The 17,589-nt window shown below is 43.0% G+C and overlaps 1 protein-coding gene across 1 annotated transcript in view; it reads right to left on the bottom strand.

Annotated features, from left to right (window-relative positions):
- The window catches only part of LOC136393537 (leucine-rich repeat and guanylate kinase domain-containing protein-like), a 113,519-nt gene that overhangs the window by 13,688 nt on the left and 82,242 nt on the right, over nucleotides 1-17,589 (bottom strand). The window contains exons 16-17 of the mRNA XM_066366171.1: nucleotides 9,968-10,107; nucleotides 980-1,068 (exon numbers count right to left, since the gene is read on the bottom strand). Coding sequence (XP_066222268.1) covers nucleotides 980-1,068; nucleotides 9,968-10,107 — 229 coding nt within the window. The remainder of the gene's footprint in view (nucleotides 1-979; nucleotides 1,069-9,967; nucleotides 10,108-17,589) is intronic.

Below are 17,589 nucleotides of genomic sequence, written 5' to 3'. Positions count from 1 at the left end.
GAATGGCTCTGGTTGCAACAGAGCAACGCCCCAGATGGGCCTAGCATTGCCCCCTGGTGGGCATGCCGGGTGGATCCTGGTCGGGCACATGCGGGAGTCTGTCTGACTGCCTCCCCGTTTCTAACTTCAGAAAAATACAACCCCCCCCCAAAAAAAAAAAGCTGCTTAGTTTCTCTGTCCACCATGTGTCAATGGGCATGGTGCCTCTGCTGGTCAGAGGTCACACAGGCCCCAGTTTTTAGCTGCTCTGGGGAACACTGCTTATGACTTGGCTACCACCCTACCGACTCCCTAATAGAACTTGGTATGTAGACCACATAGCTTGTCCTTTGAGTCACCTATCCAAAGAAGGCCTATCCAACCAATATGGAGAAAATGAATCATGCTTTTATCATTTACAGCCGACAAATAGACAAGACTTATTATTTATATTGTTTAAAATTTTTCAGCAGAGAGCTTAAAAATATAGACAATAAAAAGAACAATAATGGAAAGCAAATTTAATTTTTATTCTGAATCACTAGGTTCATTTTCATATGGAAGTCCCCATTTGTTTATTTATTGTATTTTTCCGAAGTGAGAAGCCGGGGGAGGCAGACAGACAGACTCCCACATGCACCCGACAGGGATCCACCCGCCATGCCCACCAGGGGGTGATGCTTGGCCCCTCTGGGGAGTTGCTTCACTGCAATTGGAGCCATTTTAGTGCCTGAGGCAGAGGCCATGGAGCCATCCTCAGTGCCTGGGCCAACTTTGCTCCAATGGAGCCTTGGCTGCGGGAGGGGAAGAGAGAGACAGAGAGGAAGGAGAGTGGGAGGGGTGGAGAAGCAGATGGGCGCTTCTCCTGTATACCTTGGCCGGGAATCGAACCCAAGGAAGTCCTCACTTGTTTTGATGAGTTAGGGTTCATTTGCTATACTTGGGTACTAGAGAAGCAATCTGAAAATGCCCAGGGTAAATCAACGTGATCAGTCACTACCTTTGAAACAGGAGTGTGTGATGGGCCGGAATCTTCCCCAGCAGCGCCTGCCGGGCTGTCTCATGCTGCCTCTCTATAGAATTTCTTTCCTAGGCAAGAAATACAATTGGAAAATTACACCTATGTTTAAAATGACAGATAATTAAAACAGCTGTAATTATTCCCTTCTTACTAGAGATTGCCAAATATGTGAAAAGAAAAAAAAGAAGGAAAAATAGATAGGCCTAAAAAACAATTGCTCTTTGTACAGCAGGGGAGGAGGGGACTTTATAAATAAATTCAAAATACTTTTATGAAGATTGCAATTTAATATATCAATTTTATATGACAGCTTAATAATAATGTGGCAAGTTTTAATGAACATTTCACATTTATATTTATTGTTCTAATGAGATTATCTCTCAAGGATCCAGATTAGTATTGTCTTTTTAGTTGTCCAAGATCTTGACACAGTGAATATAATATCCAGCAATGTTGAGGTATGAACTTGAAGTAGTACAACTGGGCAATCTTTCTCCTATACTTCACCAACATCATGGTCCCTGTCACTAAATTCTTAATACACATTTGACCAGGATACAAAGATATAAAAGGCACAGTCTCAGCAAATCAAAGGTTTATAATCTGGTGGCAAAAGGTGATTTAAAAAGATGGGGAGGGGGCAAAGGAAAGATAGAACATGCTTTTTTTTTTTTTTAAATAGTACAGCATGTGATGACACACAGATTATTTGATGGAGTGAGGACCTGGTTAGCAGTTGTCCATGTTCTCGGTTTCTTCACTCAAGCAAACCTAATATGTAAAATTCTCAATTTACAGAAAATCTAAATCTATAAGTGCTTATCTGTTTTATATAAAAGACTATTATTCATTTATAACAAGATTTATAATAACACTTATTTATACAAGTGCATTTTAAAATACACTCATCTGTGTGCAGTAACTTAATCCAAAATAAACTTATTTTAATGCCATAACCAGGCTCTTCTATAAATTGATGTTCAACTAAAATCTCATATTTGGGAAATAACAGATTTGGGAACTAAGACGCAAGGAGCCACCATCGCTATGGTGGTGAGTCACAACTCCGGGCCCCCCACCACTGGCTTAGCCTTCAGGACCTAGCATAGCTTCAAGAATATGCATGTCTTTTGGGGGAATTTTTTAAAAGAATCATGTATTAATAAGTTGATGTGATTCTCAAAACATTTTTGCATTACAAAAGTTATCTGCAGGAGCGGCTCCGCTCCGCTGGTGATGCTGATACTAACACAATGAGTATCTCTGAGACACAAGTCACACCGGGGAGATCAGAAGTCCCTCCTGCATCCCCTGCACAGGCCCATACACCTTAGCACATGAAAAGGAAAAACTGCCTGGTCAAAACCCACGCAGACTTGTTATAGGAAAAAAGAGGGAAGGAGGAGAATGACACCTCCACATCCAAGGAGAGCTTGCTCGTAAGAGAGATAAAGTCCATCATCCACTATTGCGAAATAAACTAAAAGACATTAAGGAAGTGACATAATGGACTGAGGGCCAAATCAATTACAATTTTACAATCTCAGAAATGAGGTGACAGAACTTAGGCAAGACTTAGAAACATAAGGGGAAAAACTCCCCTTAGAAACAAAAACTAAAGTAGGAAGAATACAAGCATGACTCAAAACAAATAATGCCTAAGAGAAAGAGAAAGTAAATGAAGGAAAGTTTTTAAACTCAAAAAATAAAATAAATAAAAAAGAAAGAGGTAAAAAGGATTTGGCCCTGGCCGGTTGGCTCAGTGGTAGAGCGTCGGCCTGGCGTGCAGGAGTCCTGGGTTCGATTCCCAGCCAAGGCACACAGGAGAAGCGCCCATCTGCTTCTCCACCCCTCCCCCTCTGCTTCCTCTCGGTCTCTCTCTTCCTCTCCCACAGCCAAGGCTCCATTGGAGCAAAGTTGGCCCAGGCGCTGAGGATGGCTCTGTGGCCTCTGCCTCAGGTGCTAGAATGGCTCTGGTCACAACAGAGCGACGCCCCAGATGGGCAGAGCATCGCCCCCTGGTGGGCATGCTGGGTGGATCCTGGTCGGGCACATGCGGGAGTCTGTCTGCCTGCCTTCCCGTTTCCAACTTCAGAAAAACACAAACAAACAAACAAAAAGGATTCAAGAGAAAATGACGAACATTTAAGGTAGACGAAGCCAACCCAGCATACTAACCATAAGAGTCCTTGACAAAGTAAACCAAAACATGAACACAGGATGGATGATAAAAAACATCAATTCTAAAGTATTACAGCTTAACAGACCGTTAACAACAGAACAACTAGAGAGACAGTTACCTGAGTTCTAATGATGAGTATTAAGTATCCACAGATTTGAGAACTAAGACCAAATGAAAGCTAAATGTTAAAAGGGAGAGGGTATATAATGATTACATGCTCTGACAATGTAGCTATAACATAACCAAAAATAATGGGGGGAAGAACATTTGTTCCCAATCTTTTAAAATTGTTTTCAGTTTTTATAATGGGTGCTCATACTATAGTATTGTTATTCTGAGTCTCTTCTGTGTATAATATGGGTAAAACAAAAAAAAATTTCATGAGATATTATAATTTTATCATCTATATAATTATTTCAGAATCAGGAGTCTCAGTGTGGAGGAAATTATATAGAATAGAGAAGATGTTAGGTAAAAGTCCTGAAGTCTTGCATCTGAATTGGAAAGATGAACTTGAACTCATGACATATTTTATCCATCTGCAGATGAGGCCGAGAAACAATGATCACCCCAACAGCAATGCACGTGAGAGTACTACCATCCCCCACTTAAAGAAAGCAAGGCTTCCCGGAGAAAGGACGGATACCAGGTCTGGGACAGGTAATAAACAAAAGAGCGTAGAATGTGTTGTCATGCTAGAGAGCAAGATGGCTATCAAAGACTGCGCAGGCCATGTTAAAAGGACACAGGAGCAACTTAAAGAGGCTCTCAGTGGCCAAAGGTAGAATCAATTTCAATATGCATTAAAAAACACAATGGGTGGTTATCCTTCAGTATGATGTGCATAAATTAAGATTGTAAACACTATTTTAAAATAGGCAATTAGATAATAGGTCACTAGTTCATTATCTTGAAAAGAGCATTTAGAGGGCTGATCTTATATGAACTGTACCACGTGGTAATCAGGTGGCAAGTGAGAGAAGCATCTCCTTATATATTATCCCAGCTAATAAATATGGTGCTGAACATGGTGCACTGAAAACTGCACCTGAGTAGAGGAAAGTATGTTTTTTTTCTTCTTTTCCAAGTGAGAAGAGAAGAGATAGACTCATGCATGTACCCGGACCAGGATCTACCAGGCAACCCTGTCTTGGGCCAATGCTCTGCCCATCTGGGGCCATGCTTGCAACTGAGCTACTTTTAGTGCCTGAGGTGGAGCCATTCCCAGTGCCCAGGGGCAATGCACTCAAAACAATCGAGCCACGGCTGTGGGAGTAGGAGGAGAGAGAGAGAGAGTGGAAGAGAAAGAGAGAAAAAGGGAGGAGAAGGGGCGGAAATGCAGATGGGTGCTTCTCCTGAGTGCCCTGACCGGGAATCAAACTTGGGACATCCACACGCAGGGCCAACATTCTACTGCTGAGCCAACTGGCCAAGGCCTGGAAAGTACCTCCTTTTGGAGTCAACAAAGACACAGTGAGCTGAGTAATCTTGGGCAAGCTCCTTGAGCTGCCTGCCTCAGAGTATTGAAAGGAAAGAGTGCTTAGTAGATGCAGGTGCCTGATATTTTGTCACCACAGATCTACTCCTCACTGGCCTTCACACATTTGGGTCCTTTATAAAACTGTGTGCCTTATCTCTTCACACAAGCATTTGCTAAGTTGCCTCTGAATGAATTGGTCATTCAGCAATTTTTTCTAAAGAATTGGCTTTCGGTCACTTGGCCTGCTTCAGGAGTAAGCGTGTCCCCTAAGGAGGTCAGAGGACCTTGAAGAAACAGATACAGTTGAAATTCAGACAATCAGGCTACTTCCAGAAGGTGAAGACCTAGCCCAATAATTCCAGAGTGAAGTCTTCACTGAGCCATCATAACCTTCGTGCATGCTGCCAGGGAGCCACCCATGCAAAGGGTCAGGTCACATGGCTCTCAGGGAGGAAAAGGGAAGCACTGTGACATCTGACAGGTAAAACGCAAGAACTCAAATTTTTGTAGCCAGGAGTATATGTGAGTGTCATATAAATAAAAACTTCTCACTGGGTAGTGTTTGTTATATACTTTTTGCAGCATTAAAAAAAAATAAACAAGCTGTGTGCATTTTTTTTAACCCAAACCTAAAAGAAAAATTGTGTTTAAGAAGTAAGACTGATAATAATTGTATTTACAGTTCTCCAGGAATCTTTTAGAGACATTCAAATGAATGTGCTTTGGGAGTCATTCAGAAAAGTAAATACCATTTAACCTATGATGAAGAGAGAAATACAGCAACAGAGGATTGTAGAAGCAAGGAAGGAGAAAATTAAATATTTTAATTATTTAAATCCATATTAAATTATGATCCTATTCATAGAAAGCATTGTCTGTTGATAAACTATTGAAGTAACAAGAAAGAAAAGTGATGTTGGCAGATTTTTTTCCAGACTTGAAGAACAAAGGATAATATTGTTAGACATTTCTTCCTAAGAATTAGTTGGATCCTAGGTAAATACTTAGTGACCTTAGATATAAGGAACAAAAAACAGCTGTCAGTATATTAGAAGAGAGAGGAAAGGAATACATATTGCTATTATACAAAAATAAATTAATTTTTGTATATTGACATTGTAGCCAATAACCTTGTCAAATGCGCCGATTTCCTAAATTTATACCAATTATTTCCTTATATAATTGACATGTAACATTGTGTAAGTTGAAGGTGCATAACAGCCAAGGGCCTGAACTCTTTCTGCCCTCCAATCACTATCACTGTAACACCAATTAACATTTGTTTTATAGTCAATAACTTAGAAAGAAGTTTCATAAGCATTTGATTTGATACAATAACATTGCAGGGGAGATAGTATCAGCTCCACTTTACAGAGGACAAAATGATATCTCACAGCAGATGAGTGACTTTTATAAGATCACCCAGTAGGTGGCAAGACTGTCACATGAACTCAGAGTCAGTATATTTCCTCTCAGGTCAAGCAACCAATAGTTAAATGTAGACCGAAGCAAGCTAGACTAAAAATTGACACAGACACAAACATGCTCATAAATGTACACTTACCCATCCAGGGATGACTTGCGCACAAGTGACTCCCAAGGGAACAGAACAGTTTCCATGAGACACAGACAAAACACAGGCTCATTTGTTTTGTAATCACACTTGACATACCTGTAGTTACAAACTATACATCCGGAAAGAGTGGGATGGTTAGAATGAAGGGATTAGACCGCACAACCTCACGTTCCGGGTGAGTTTGGAGGTGTGTTTGAGCAGGGGAAGAACAGTCTTCCACACAAGCAGGCGGGGAGGGTGCCTCAGGGAAACAGACCCCAAAAGGCACTGCTGATGGAAATTTCTACCCTACCCTTCACTGTCCACTGGCTCCCCCGCTAGTGTCCAGAGGTAAATATGGAAAGATTCAGTCTACTGTTAAGATGCTAAATAGCACAAAGAGGTCTACATTTTGGGGGCAGTGTAAGATACAAGTTTATGACAGAGGAAGTTACAATTGCTTTCTGTAGTCCAAAAACACATGGAAAATTATGTTAAAAAAAAAACATCCTCTAAGGGGTGGAGTGAGGCATACCTGAGATAATTTCCATGAAAGCCCTTTCCGAAAACCAAGTGCTGTGTACGGCTACGCAGGCTCCCTAACATAACGCGGTAACACCTTCCTAAAGTGTCTGTTGTAGTATTATAACAGCCATGCCAAAGGTTAATAAACTATGGACTACCCTAAAAATTGATAAATACTTAAAATTTCCAAAGAACATTGAATTCATAGTCTTTAAAAGAAAATGAGGCAATAGAAAATTAAATCTTAGGCAAATCTACCCCATATACGACAGCGGCAACTTAGTGTTACATTTGTACTAATTTTGTAATGAATCTGTGGTTTCTTGGAGGATTTGATTTGCCTTGTAGGACACTGTTCTGTCCCACCATCTCCACCAGCACTGACAGGCAGAGGCACCAGACCTCAAGACTGTGAGCTGCCTCGGTGCACAGGTAACTGCCAATCCCCTGGGCGGGGCACAACAGGTGTGCTAGCCCAGGCTCTGGATGCCCTGGATTATGGGGCTGAGCAGATTCGCAGGGAGGTCATGGAGGAAAAGAGCAACCCTGTTCCTGAGACTCTTTGACAACAGGTGGTCAGGAATACCTGCCCCCCCCCCACCACCCCGGGCCTTTTTTATCTTATTCTTGCCTCTCTGGTTTCTCTATACTGTCCGTTAATTTCATATTGAAATGTTGGAGATGAATTATTGCTAAGAACATGGACTGTGGCTTTAAAAAACAAAACCCTTTCCCTGTTCCCACTCCTGGGTACCCAAGTGTCCTTGACCAGAGAAGAGCTATCTTTAATTAGGCCTGAACATTTTCTGACAGGTAATTTGCAGGGCGGTCATGTTTAAATAGTCATGAATACCCACTAACTGGCAGAGGGTGCCGGTCAGTGGTGTGGGCTTTCATCAGAGTGTCAAAGCACAGCCTATGGGCGTGAGCTGGTACTGGCTGTCAGGACACAGACTTGTCATGAAGGAAGGGAGGTGGCTGACGATGAGTGATCTGGGGTGTACCTCTGCATAGGCCAGGTCTTAGGGAAAGATTAGAGAACAATCTATGCTTGAAAATCTAAGCTCCGGGAAGCATAAAGCTGTATCATGCAAGGACAGGAGGGCAAGTTCAGAGGGAAAGTGGTAGACTGACCTGGAAAGAGCTGGACTTCCCGAGACCGAAAGGACAGAAGCCACTGAAACGGCCAGCTGAGCCAATTAGATTCTCTTGCCTTCTGTGATACGAATTCAAGATGATGTGAATTCAAGAGACAGAGAGAAGGTGCTGGGAATTGTGGGAACAGAACCAAGAGGTCACGGGGAGTTGGGGCTGGCGGGCATGAGAACGAGAGCAGACGATGTGGAAGAGGCCAGCCAGGAGAAGGGACAAAGCCTATGAGAAAGAGACACAGTGAAGGAAGGAGCCTACTGCCTCTGGGAGGCAGAGGGAGCACCCAGCTTTCTGATCCTACTTCGTTTCTGTGGGGTCCGCACTTCATCCTGCTCGTGATGCGCCATGAACCTGCTCCCTGTACATTTTACAACAGAACTACCTCTTATTGAAGCTGAAATGAATGGGTCTCTGTTTCTGACACCTAGAACACACCAGTGTTAGGTCTAAATCAGGGTAGAATGTATTCACCTGCCTATATTGCTGCCTGGGACTTTTTTTTTTTTTTTTTGTATTTTTCTGAAGCTGGAAACGGGGAGAGACAGTCAGACAGACTCCCACATGCGCCCGACCGGGATCCACCCGGCACGCCCACCAGGGGCGAAGCTCTTCCCACCAGGGGGCGATGCTCTGCCCCTCTGGGGCGTCGCTCTGCCATGACCAAAGCCACTCTAGCGCCTGGGGCAGAGGCCAAGGAGCCATCCCCAGCGCCCGGGCCATCTTTGCTCCAATGGAGCCTCAGCTGCGGGAGGGGAAGAGAGAGACAGAGAGGAAGGAGAGGGGGAGGGGTGGAGAAGCAGATGGGCACCTCTCCTGTGTGCCCTGGCCGGGAATCGAACCCAGGACTTCCGCACACCAGGCCGACGCTTTACCACTGAGCCAACCGGCCAGGGCCCTGCCTGGGACTTTTCATTGAAGTATCCAGTCTGGTTTTCTTGACCACTGCCTATGGCTCTGACCTTAGAAGATGATGTAATTATTTGCTAGGACAGGCTAGGCTTGGGGAAACACAGACAAGGCAATGGCAATCAAAGCCGAAGTTCTCTCGCTTCTATAACAAGTGCAATTGCAACAACTGAGCTCTTTCTGTATTCCCAGATCATATGCAAAGCATTGCCAATGGAAGATAAGCTCATCATAACGTGAATGCAGGGCCAGTTCTGCATGCAGCAGTCCTGCACATGCTGATTCCTCTGAGTTCTCAGAGAAGGGATTTGGGACTAAGTTGTACCACTGGTTCAAATACTACTACATTACCAAACATTGACTTTTGAGTGGGCTCACTCTGACATGACGATTCAGCACTAAAAATTACATTCCAACAACAAAGCAAGTTTTCCCTTGAAATACATATTTCACAGCATAAATTTATCCTTGTGCGTTCCTATTCTTGCTAAACTGAAGAGCTGAGTGTTAGGGTTCTGACTAGGAGCCTAGAGAATGGTACTCACAATCTCTAAACAGAATATTCTATTTTTTAAATATGTCTATTCTTTTTTTTTTTTTAAATTCAGTGAGAGGAGGGGAGGCAGAGAACAACTCCCACATGTTCCCCAACCAGGATTCACCCTGCAAGCCCACTAGGGGGTGATGCTTTGACCATCTGGGGCATAGATCTGTTGCTCAGCAACTGAGCTCTTCTTAGCACCTGATGAGAAAGCCCTGGAGCCATCCTCAGTGCAGTGCATAAGGCCAACTCACTCCAATCGAGCCATGGCTGCAGGAGGGATGGGGGTGGTGGTGAGAGAGAGGCAAGTGAGAGGGGGAGGGGTAGAGAAGCAGATGGACACCTCTCCCGTGTGCCCTGACTGGGAATCAAACCCTGGACATCCACATGCCAGACTAACACTCTACCACTAAGCAAACCAGACAGGGCCAGAACATGTCTATTCTCAGAGGTGTAAAAAGGCAAAAAAATACTCAAAAAACAAAACTGTCTTTACATGATATCTGTGAGAGAATAATTTTGGCAAAACTTATTAGTCAGCAAATGTCAAACCCTTTTTTGGCCGACTTTTTGTTGGCCACTAAGTAACATTCAGTTGTGGCTTCACCCCATTTAGCTCTCCTTACCACTTGGGACTTTCTGGCTGAACGTTTGGCCCATAATTGCACCAAGTAGTTTCTGTCTGTAGAATCCAGAAAATCACATGAATTCAAAGAATCCTTCTTAGGGGAGTCTTGATATTTCAGCTGAGATATGTTAAGATCTGCTAGGGAAAATAAAAATCAAAAGTTTAAAATTAAGGGTATATAAACATAAATAAAATAAAATAATATAAAAAGTATAAAATAAGATAAAGGAACTTCCTGAAACAAGGGAAATGTTTTTATGTCTGGATTTGTACAACCACAACCAGCTGCATATTTAAAGTCAGGACATTGTTCTAAGGTCATGAGGAAGAAAGGCATTCATATGCATGGCGTGAAAGATTGTTGGGCAGAGAGAATGCCTTTGTACAAGGACCAAACAGCAAGCTTAACACAACTGAATTAAGGAATGCAGAGTGGCTGAAGCTAAGGAAAAAAATGAGATGGACAGGCTGAAGCCTGTGTTCATTTAAAACTAGCTGTACCCGGCCACGCGTTGCTGTGGCTCAGTCTGGTTAAATGGAAAAGAAAGAAAAGAGAAAGCGCACGTTTCTAATATGTTTAATTTCACAATGCTTGTGGGTATACAATATTTTTTGATGTTCCATTGTCTGTGCAGATATAGAGACTGTCTGGTTTGCCGACTCTAGAACACGCAACTGTTCTCACATGATGTCCATGTGAGAAGCAATCCGTGTCTAGATCTAAACCGCACAATTCTAAAGATTGGCCCTGAGCTTTGTTGATGGTGATTGCAAATGCCAACCGAATTGGGAACTGCAATTTCTTAAATTGAAATGACATATCTGTTGGAATCATAGGAATGCGAGGAATGAGGACATCTTCACCTTTGAAAGGTCCTGTCAAGATTGTTGCTTCTACGACGTTGCTCATTAATTTTTTTTACTGCAAGCTGCGTGCCATTGCAAAGCTTTGGTTGGTTGATATTTGCAACATGATAACTGGCACACTGATTTTTAACTGCAGTACATGTGGTGGCATCCCTGGCAAATTGAGTGAATTCAAAATTTCTGTTGGATAATTAACCGCTTCATCTGCTTCCACAACAGTGTCGACGGACGTGTATGTGACTGCCTCACTTTGAATGTTAGACTGAATAATATTGTTAAGTTCGTAGATGTCTTTGTTCTTGGCCGCAAGAATTGCTCATTCACTCAGCCAATCGTGATTCTTATAATTCGTTTGAATATTGGGAAATACTTTTTCAACCAATTCTTCTTTTGACATCACTAAATTGCAGAAGTTATGAGGCAATGAAATTCGTCCTGAGGTCAGATCAACTGGCACCTTTCCGTTCCCAATTTCCAGCAATTGATGTGATACTATCTCAGCTGAACAAATGTTTTACAGCTAGACATGCATATTTGTACTTAATTTTAACGTCTTTACATGTCGCCACAAAGTAGAGAGTATTTCAGGCAAGCATTTATTTCATCTACTGGTGTCAATCGAGGAATTACAGGTAATGATTGCCTGAAATCTCCTGCAAGCAATATTAATGCGTTCCAAATGGTCTGATGTTTCCATGCAAATCTTGCAATGATCGATCAAGAGCCTCAAGAAATTTTTTGTGCAACATTGTGCATTCATCCCAAACAATAAGTTTGCATTTCTGCAGTACTTTTCCCATGACGGATGCTTTGGAAATGTTGCACATGGGAGTTTCAATGAATTGCATGTTCAATGGCAATTTCAAAGTGGCATGAGCAGTTCTTCCACCTGGTAGCAATGTCACAGCTATTCCAGACAACGCAAGAGCTAAGGCTATGTCATTTTGGGATAAAAACGTGCATATTTGAAGGCAACGTTGTGTCAAAATTTCAAAGCAATCAGTGAAAAACTTTCTGAGATTTAAGATTTTGAACAAACAAACATTTACATTTTTATTTATATAGATGAAAACAAAAACCCTTGTCCTTTTGATGGGACAATAAAAATAGAGCATAGCAAAAAAAGACCAGATCAATTTGAAAATATTTAAGGTAAATGTTAAAGAAATGGAAGCTATAGTCATTGAAATAATTTCTATGGAAAGGACCCTATAAAGATAGAAACTTATTTAAAATATAACATTTGTGTCTAGGTTTCTTGTTCTTGCTTTCTGAGACCTGTGCCATTTGTATGATGGCATAAACAAACCAAGTTCAGTCTAATGATACATCACAGCTGTAATTTCAACAATTTAATGTCTTTTTTATTTTTTTCTTTCTTTGTTTTTCTTTTTTTTTTTTGTATTTTTCTGAAGCTGGAAACGGGGAGAGACAGTCAGACAGACTCCCGCATGCGCCCGACCGGGATCCACCCGGCACGCCCACCAGGGGCGACGCTCTGCCCACCAGGGGGCGATGCCCTGCCCCTCCGGGGCGTCGCTCTGCTGCGACCATAGCCACTCTAGCACCCGGGGCAGAGGCCAAGGAGTCATCCCCAGCGCCCGGCCATCTCTGCTCCAATGGAGCCTCGGCTGCGGGAGGGGAAGAGAGGCAGAGAGGAAGGAGGGGGTGGGGGTGGAGAAGCAAATGGGCCCCTCTCCTATGTGCCCTGGCCGGGAATCGAACCCGGGTCCCCCGCACTCCAGGCCGACACTCTACCGCTGAGCCAACCGGCCAGGGCCAACAATTTAATGTCTTAATGGTTTCTAAGCAACAGAACATTTTAGGTAAAGATTACTATTATACTGCATTGTAATGCCACCACTGTAACGACTTGGACTCCTATAATAAACAGTTTCATACAGTTTCTTTCTTTTTTTTTTTTTTGTTACAGAGAGAGAGAGGGATAGATAGGGACAGGCAGGAACGGAGAGAGACGAGAAGCATCAATCATTAGTTTTTCATTGTGACACCTTAATTGTTCATTGCTTGCTTTCTCATATGTGCCTTGACCATGGGGGCTATAGCAGACCGAGTAACCCCTTGCTCGAGCTAGCAACCTTGGGTTTAAGCTGGTGAGCTTTTGCTCAAACTAGATAAGCACATGCTCAAGCTGGCGACCTCAGGGTTTCGAACCTGGGTCCTCCACATCCCAGTCCAATGCTCTATCCACTGCGCCACCGCCTGGTCAGGCATCATATAGTTTTTAATGTTAGTTTCTAACATCTTAATACATCAATGGACAAGAAATTCTACTTCTCAGGCCCTGGCCGGTTGGCTCAGTGGTAGAGCGTCAGCCTGGCATGCAGGGGTCCCGGGCTCGATTCCCGGCCAGGGCACACAGGAGAAGCGCCCATCTGCTTCTCCACCCCTCCCCCCCCTCCTTCCTCTCTGTCTCTCTCTTCCCCTCCTGCAGCCAAGGCTCCATTGGAGCAAAGATGGCCCCGGGCGCTGGGGATGGCTCCTTGGCCTCTGCCCCAGGCGCTAGAGTGGCTCTGGTCGTGACAGAGCGACGCCCCAGAGGGGCAGAGCATCGCCCCTGGTGGGCAGAGCGTCGCCCCCTGGTGGGCGTGCTGGGTGAATCCTGGTCGGGCGCATGTGGGAGTCTGTCTGACTGTCTCTCCCCGTTTCCAGCTTCAGAAAAATACAAAAAAAAGAAAAAAAAAAAAGATATTCTACTTCTCAATTAAAAAACCAACCAAAACCCCATGATTCCCAATTTTCTACAAGAGTTTCTTAAAGTGATCTTATTTAAAGTACTGAAATTAAAGTCAACCTTGAGGCAACATTAAAAATATATAAAAATTACTTTAAAATAAACAGAAATATGAGGCTCTTCAGTATATAGGTTACTTCAATTCCTTTAAACACTTGCAGTGAAGTATAAATGAACTTAATGATGAATGACAGATTTTAAACTTATTTTATGGGTCGGGATCATTATCATATGCAAGAAAATATAAATGAAGTATCTGGAACAATCCGAACTACATCTCAAATTAATCCTAGATAGTTTAGGGCTTTTAATTAGAATAGAATCCTTTTGCAGCCAAATAAATTCAAATATTTATATAAACCATTTTAAAAGAATAAGCATAGAATTCAACCAAAATAACAAATGCAGTCGAAACCACAGACCTCCAAGTAAAACACTTTTATGTGAATTTAACATCATATCATCACACACACACTAAACAGAGTCTCTAACTGCATAAAAAATAAAAAATAAAATGTTGATGATCTCCTATTACGGGCCCAGAGCCATGTCAATAACTAGTAATAGAATTAGAATCTGGGGGTCAGATTGTAAATACAGTTGACCCTTGAAAAACACAGGTTGGAACTGCATGGGTCCGCTTATATGTGTCTTCCCCCCCCCCCAATAAATACAGTAAACCTATCATCATTACAATTTCTTAATAACATTTTCCTTTCTCTAGCTTACTCTATTGTAAAGATACATTATATAATACATATAACATACAAACTATGTGTTGACTGTTTATGCTGTCAGGAAGGCTTCCCGTTTATAGTAGGCTATTAGTAGCTAAGCTTTTGGGGAGTCGGAAGTTATATGTGGATTTTCAACCACACGGCAACTGGTGCCCCTAACTCATGTGTTGTTCAAGGGTCAACTGTATTTTGAAAATAAAAAAAAAAAATCACTATTTTAATGACCTATTTTCTGTATTAATGAGATTATATACACAGCAAAGTAACTGAATCACTCTCCTGTCCAAAACATGATGCTTAACACTTTGAAACACAAACATTTAAATAAAATGTTGCAAAAGATGATTCAGCACTAGAGTTTGTTTCTCTCTGAAGATACTTGCAAATGTCTGACTTGGAAATAGCTTTTAATCTTCAGATAAAAGTCCTCAGATAGCCAGATGATTTCAATCTTGTTTACATTTCCCCTCACTCAAGTGGAACTTAAAAAAAATTTATTTAGGTAATAGTGAGGTAATAAAAAAAATAGTGAGGTAATACAGTGTGTCCGTAAAGTCATGGTGCACTTTTGACCAGTCACAGGAAAGCAACAAAAGATGATAGAAATGTGAAATCTGCACCAAATAAAAGGAAAACCCTCCCAGTTTCTGTAGGATGATGTGGCAGCATGTGTGCATGTGCAGATGATGACGTAACACGGTGTATACAGTGGAGCAGCCCACGGCCATGCCAGTCGAGATGTGGACGGTACAGAGGAAAGTTCAGTGTGTTCTGTGGCTTGCCAAATTCGAATCCGTGACCAAAGTGCAACGTGTATATTGGCGCGTTTATAACGAAGCGCCACCACATAGGAATAACATTACTCCATGGGATAAGCAGTTGAAGGAAACCAGCAGTTTGGTGGAGAAATCCCATTCTGGTAGGCCATCAGTGTAGAGGCTATACGGGATAGCTACCTAAGGAGCCCTAAAAAATCTGTGCATGAGCCCACATCAAACTGCACTGAATAGGTATGAAACTGGGAGAGTTTTCCTTTTATTTGGTGCAGATTTCACATTTCTATTGTTTTTTTGTTGCTTTCCTGTGACCGGTCAAAAGTGCACCATGAGTGACGTCACGGAAATGGCGCCGTGAGCAGCGCGTCCGACAGATCTCCCCAAAATCACAACAAATTTATCAACTAGAAACAGGAAAATTTATCTTCGGAGCAAACTGAAAGCAAAAGGACTGTTATCACTCGAATCTGAGAGACGAGGGTGTGGAGGAACCTACCGCAGGGACGTTCATTCAAGCCGCGAGAAAGTGCACCGGTGGTAAGTCATCCCGCACTCAGAAACCGCCGCCGCCACCGCCGCCGCCGCGAGCGCTGGGTCGGTTGCAGAGACAGCGGCAAACAGCCGCTGGAGCGCTCCCGGTCTGGTTGCAGACCGAGCATTGCAGACCGAGCACCGCTAACGTTTCCAGCGGCCCGCGCACGGGGAGCGGGAGAGGCCCCAGGGCGGTATTCCCTACTTGGGAGATTCTCTCCGCGGGCGGGGCACCTCACCCAGCCATTCAAGCTAACAATCAAGCGTTGGGGGAGGGGCGCGCGCAGGCAGCCTGAAATACCTTCGGGAGCACAGCTGCGACCCAATTACTAAAATTAACTTAACCCGTGAAATCTGCGCACCCTCGGTTCTAATTGATAAGATCTCTCTCAGTTCACCGACCCAAGACAAGAGGCGTGATATTTTTTGGTGCCTCTCGCTAAAGGGGCGGGGGCAACTTCTGATTGATAGAGCCTCCATATTCAGGGATAATCGCTAACAAGAAGGACTTGGCAGATAATAAGATCTATACCACACTAGTAGCAAGCAGAGACTAGTGCCTCTTTTTACCGGCCAAAACAGGCTACAAAGTGTGGAAAGCCTGGGTTGAGAGGTCCAACGGAATGCTAGGCGCTGAACAATCACCTTGACAACAATTGACTCCCACCCCCGCCTGATTACACTGGAGGCCCTGACTGTCAGAGCCCTTCCCAGAGCCTTGCACTGAGTGGGGATAGAGTGGGGATTTCCCAGCTCTTTGAGCCTCTTACTCCCCAGGCAGAAGCAGTGGCAGCCTTGGGGCTGGATCGCCAGGCTGCTGGTTCGGGAGGGGGGGACTGGGAGAGAGAATCCACGAAGGCGAACTCTCTCGTCGTTAGACCCTGCAGACGCCGGCAGGCCTTGACTACCAACAAGACTAAAGCCAATTGTGTGACATTGCCATAGAACCCCATCAACTGCAAGTCCCTGCCTGGGTGTGGCGCAGGGGCAGGGCCTGGGGTGCAGAGTCGCCGACCGGGAAGAGGGAGAGAGGAGAAGGAGGAAGAGGTTGACATCTCAAAATCAGGAAAAATCCACAGACTTTGCAGCTTGTTCCACTGTTTGTTGGTTTTTTTTTTTGTTTTTTTTTGTAGTTGTTGTTGTTTGTTCCTTCTATCTTATTGCCTTTATTTCCTCCACCTCAGCCCTTCTATTCTCTGCCCATCTTATGCTTCCCTTTTCTTGAACTACACTACCCATAAGTGTTACATTTTATTTCTCTCCTTCATCCTCACCCTCCTTTGGGGTTATACTCCAGGACACTTAATTCTCACTCTCTCCTCTTTTGTTTTTTTTGCCTTATTTTGTTTTTTTCTCTTCCTTTTTTATTTCTTCCTTCGTTTTTCACTTTTTCTTATTTTTTCCTTTCTATTCGTTTTTTTTCTCGTTTTACTTTCCTCCCATTTAATCCTCAATCACGAACAAATTAGTTAATTTGGGACTCAAGGTTTTTTTTGGCTTTGTTTTTCTTTTTCGGTTTTGTTTTTGTTTTTTTCTGGTTGGTTTGTTTTTGTGGCATTTTGGGTCCTCCCAACCCAAGGTCTCCATTGTATTTGGTCTTTGCTCCACTTAATACAACGTATTTTTACTTATTATTTTTATTTTTTCTTCTTGATTATTCCTTTTTTTTGTCCTTTTTTCTGGTTCCCTCTTGTCCCTCTCATTATATCTCTTGGTTGACCGTCACCCGCAGGCAGATCAACTTATGCTTGTCTAAGATTTTCTTCCCTTTTTTTTTTTTTTTTTTTTTTTTTTTTCCCCCCCTTGAACTCTTCACCGCAAACCAGGCCCTCCATTATAGGCACGATATTTCCCTGAGGAGGGGAGAGGAGGGAAGGAGAACAAAGAAAAAAAAAAGGGGGAAATAATAAATTATTACTGCTTTTTTTTTTGTGGGGTGTTTTACCCTTTTTTT

Source organism: Saccopteryx leptura, chromosome 2 (assembly GCF_036850995.1).
Source record: "Saccopteryx leptura isolate mSacLep1 chromosome 2, mSacLep1_pri_phased_curated, whole genome shotgun sequence".
NCBI lineage: Eukaryota > Metazoa > Chordata > Mammalia > Chiroptera > Emballonuridae > Saccopteryx > Saccopteryx leptura.
This window is presented reverse-complemented; position numbering and strand designations above follow the sequence as displayed.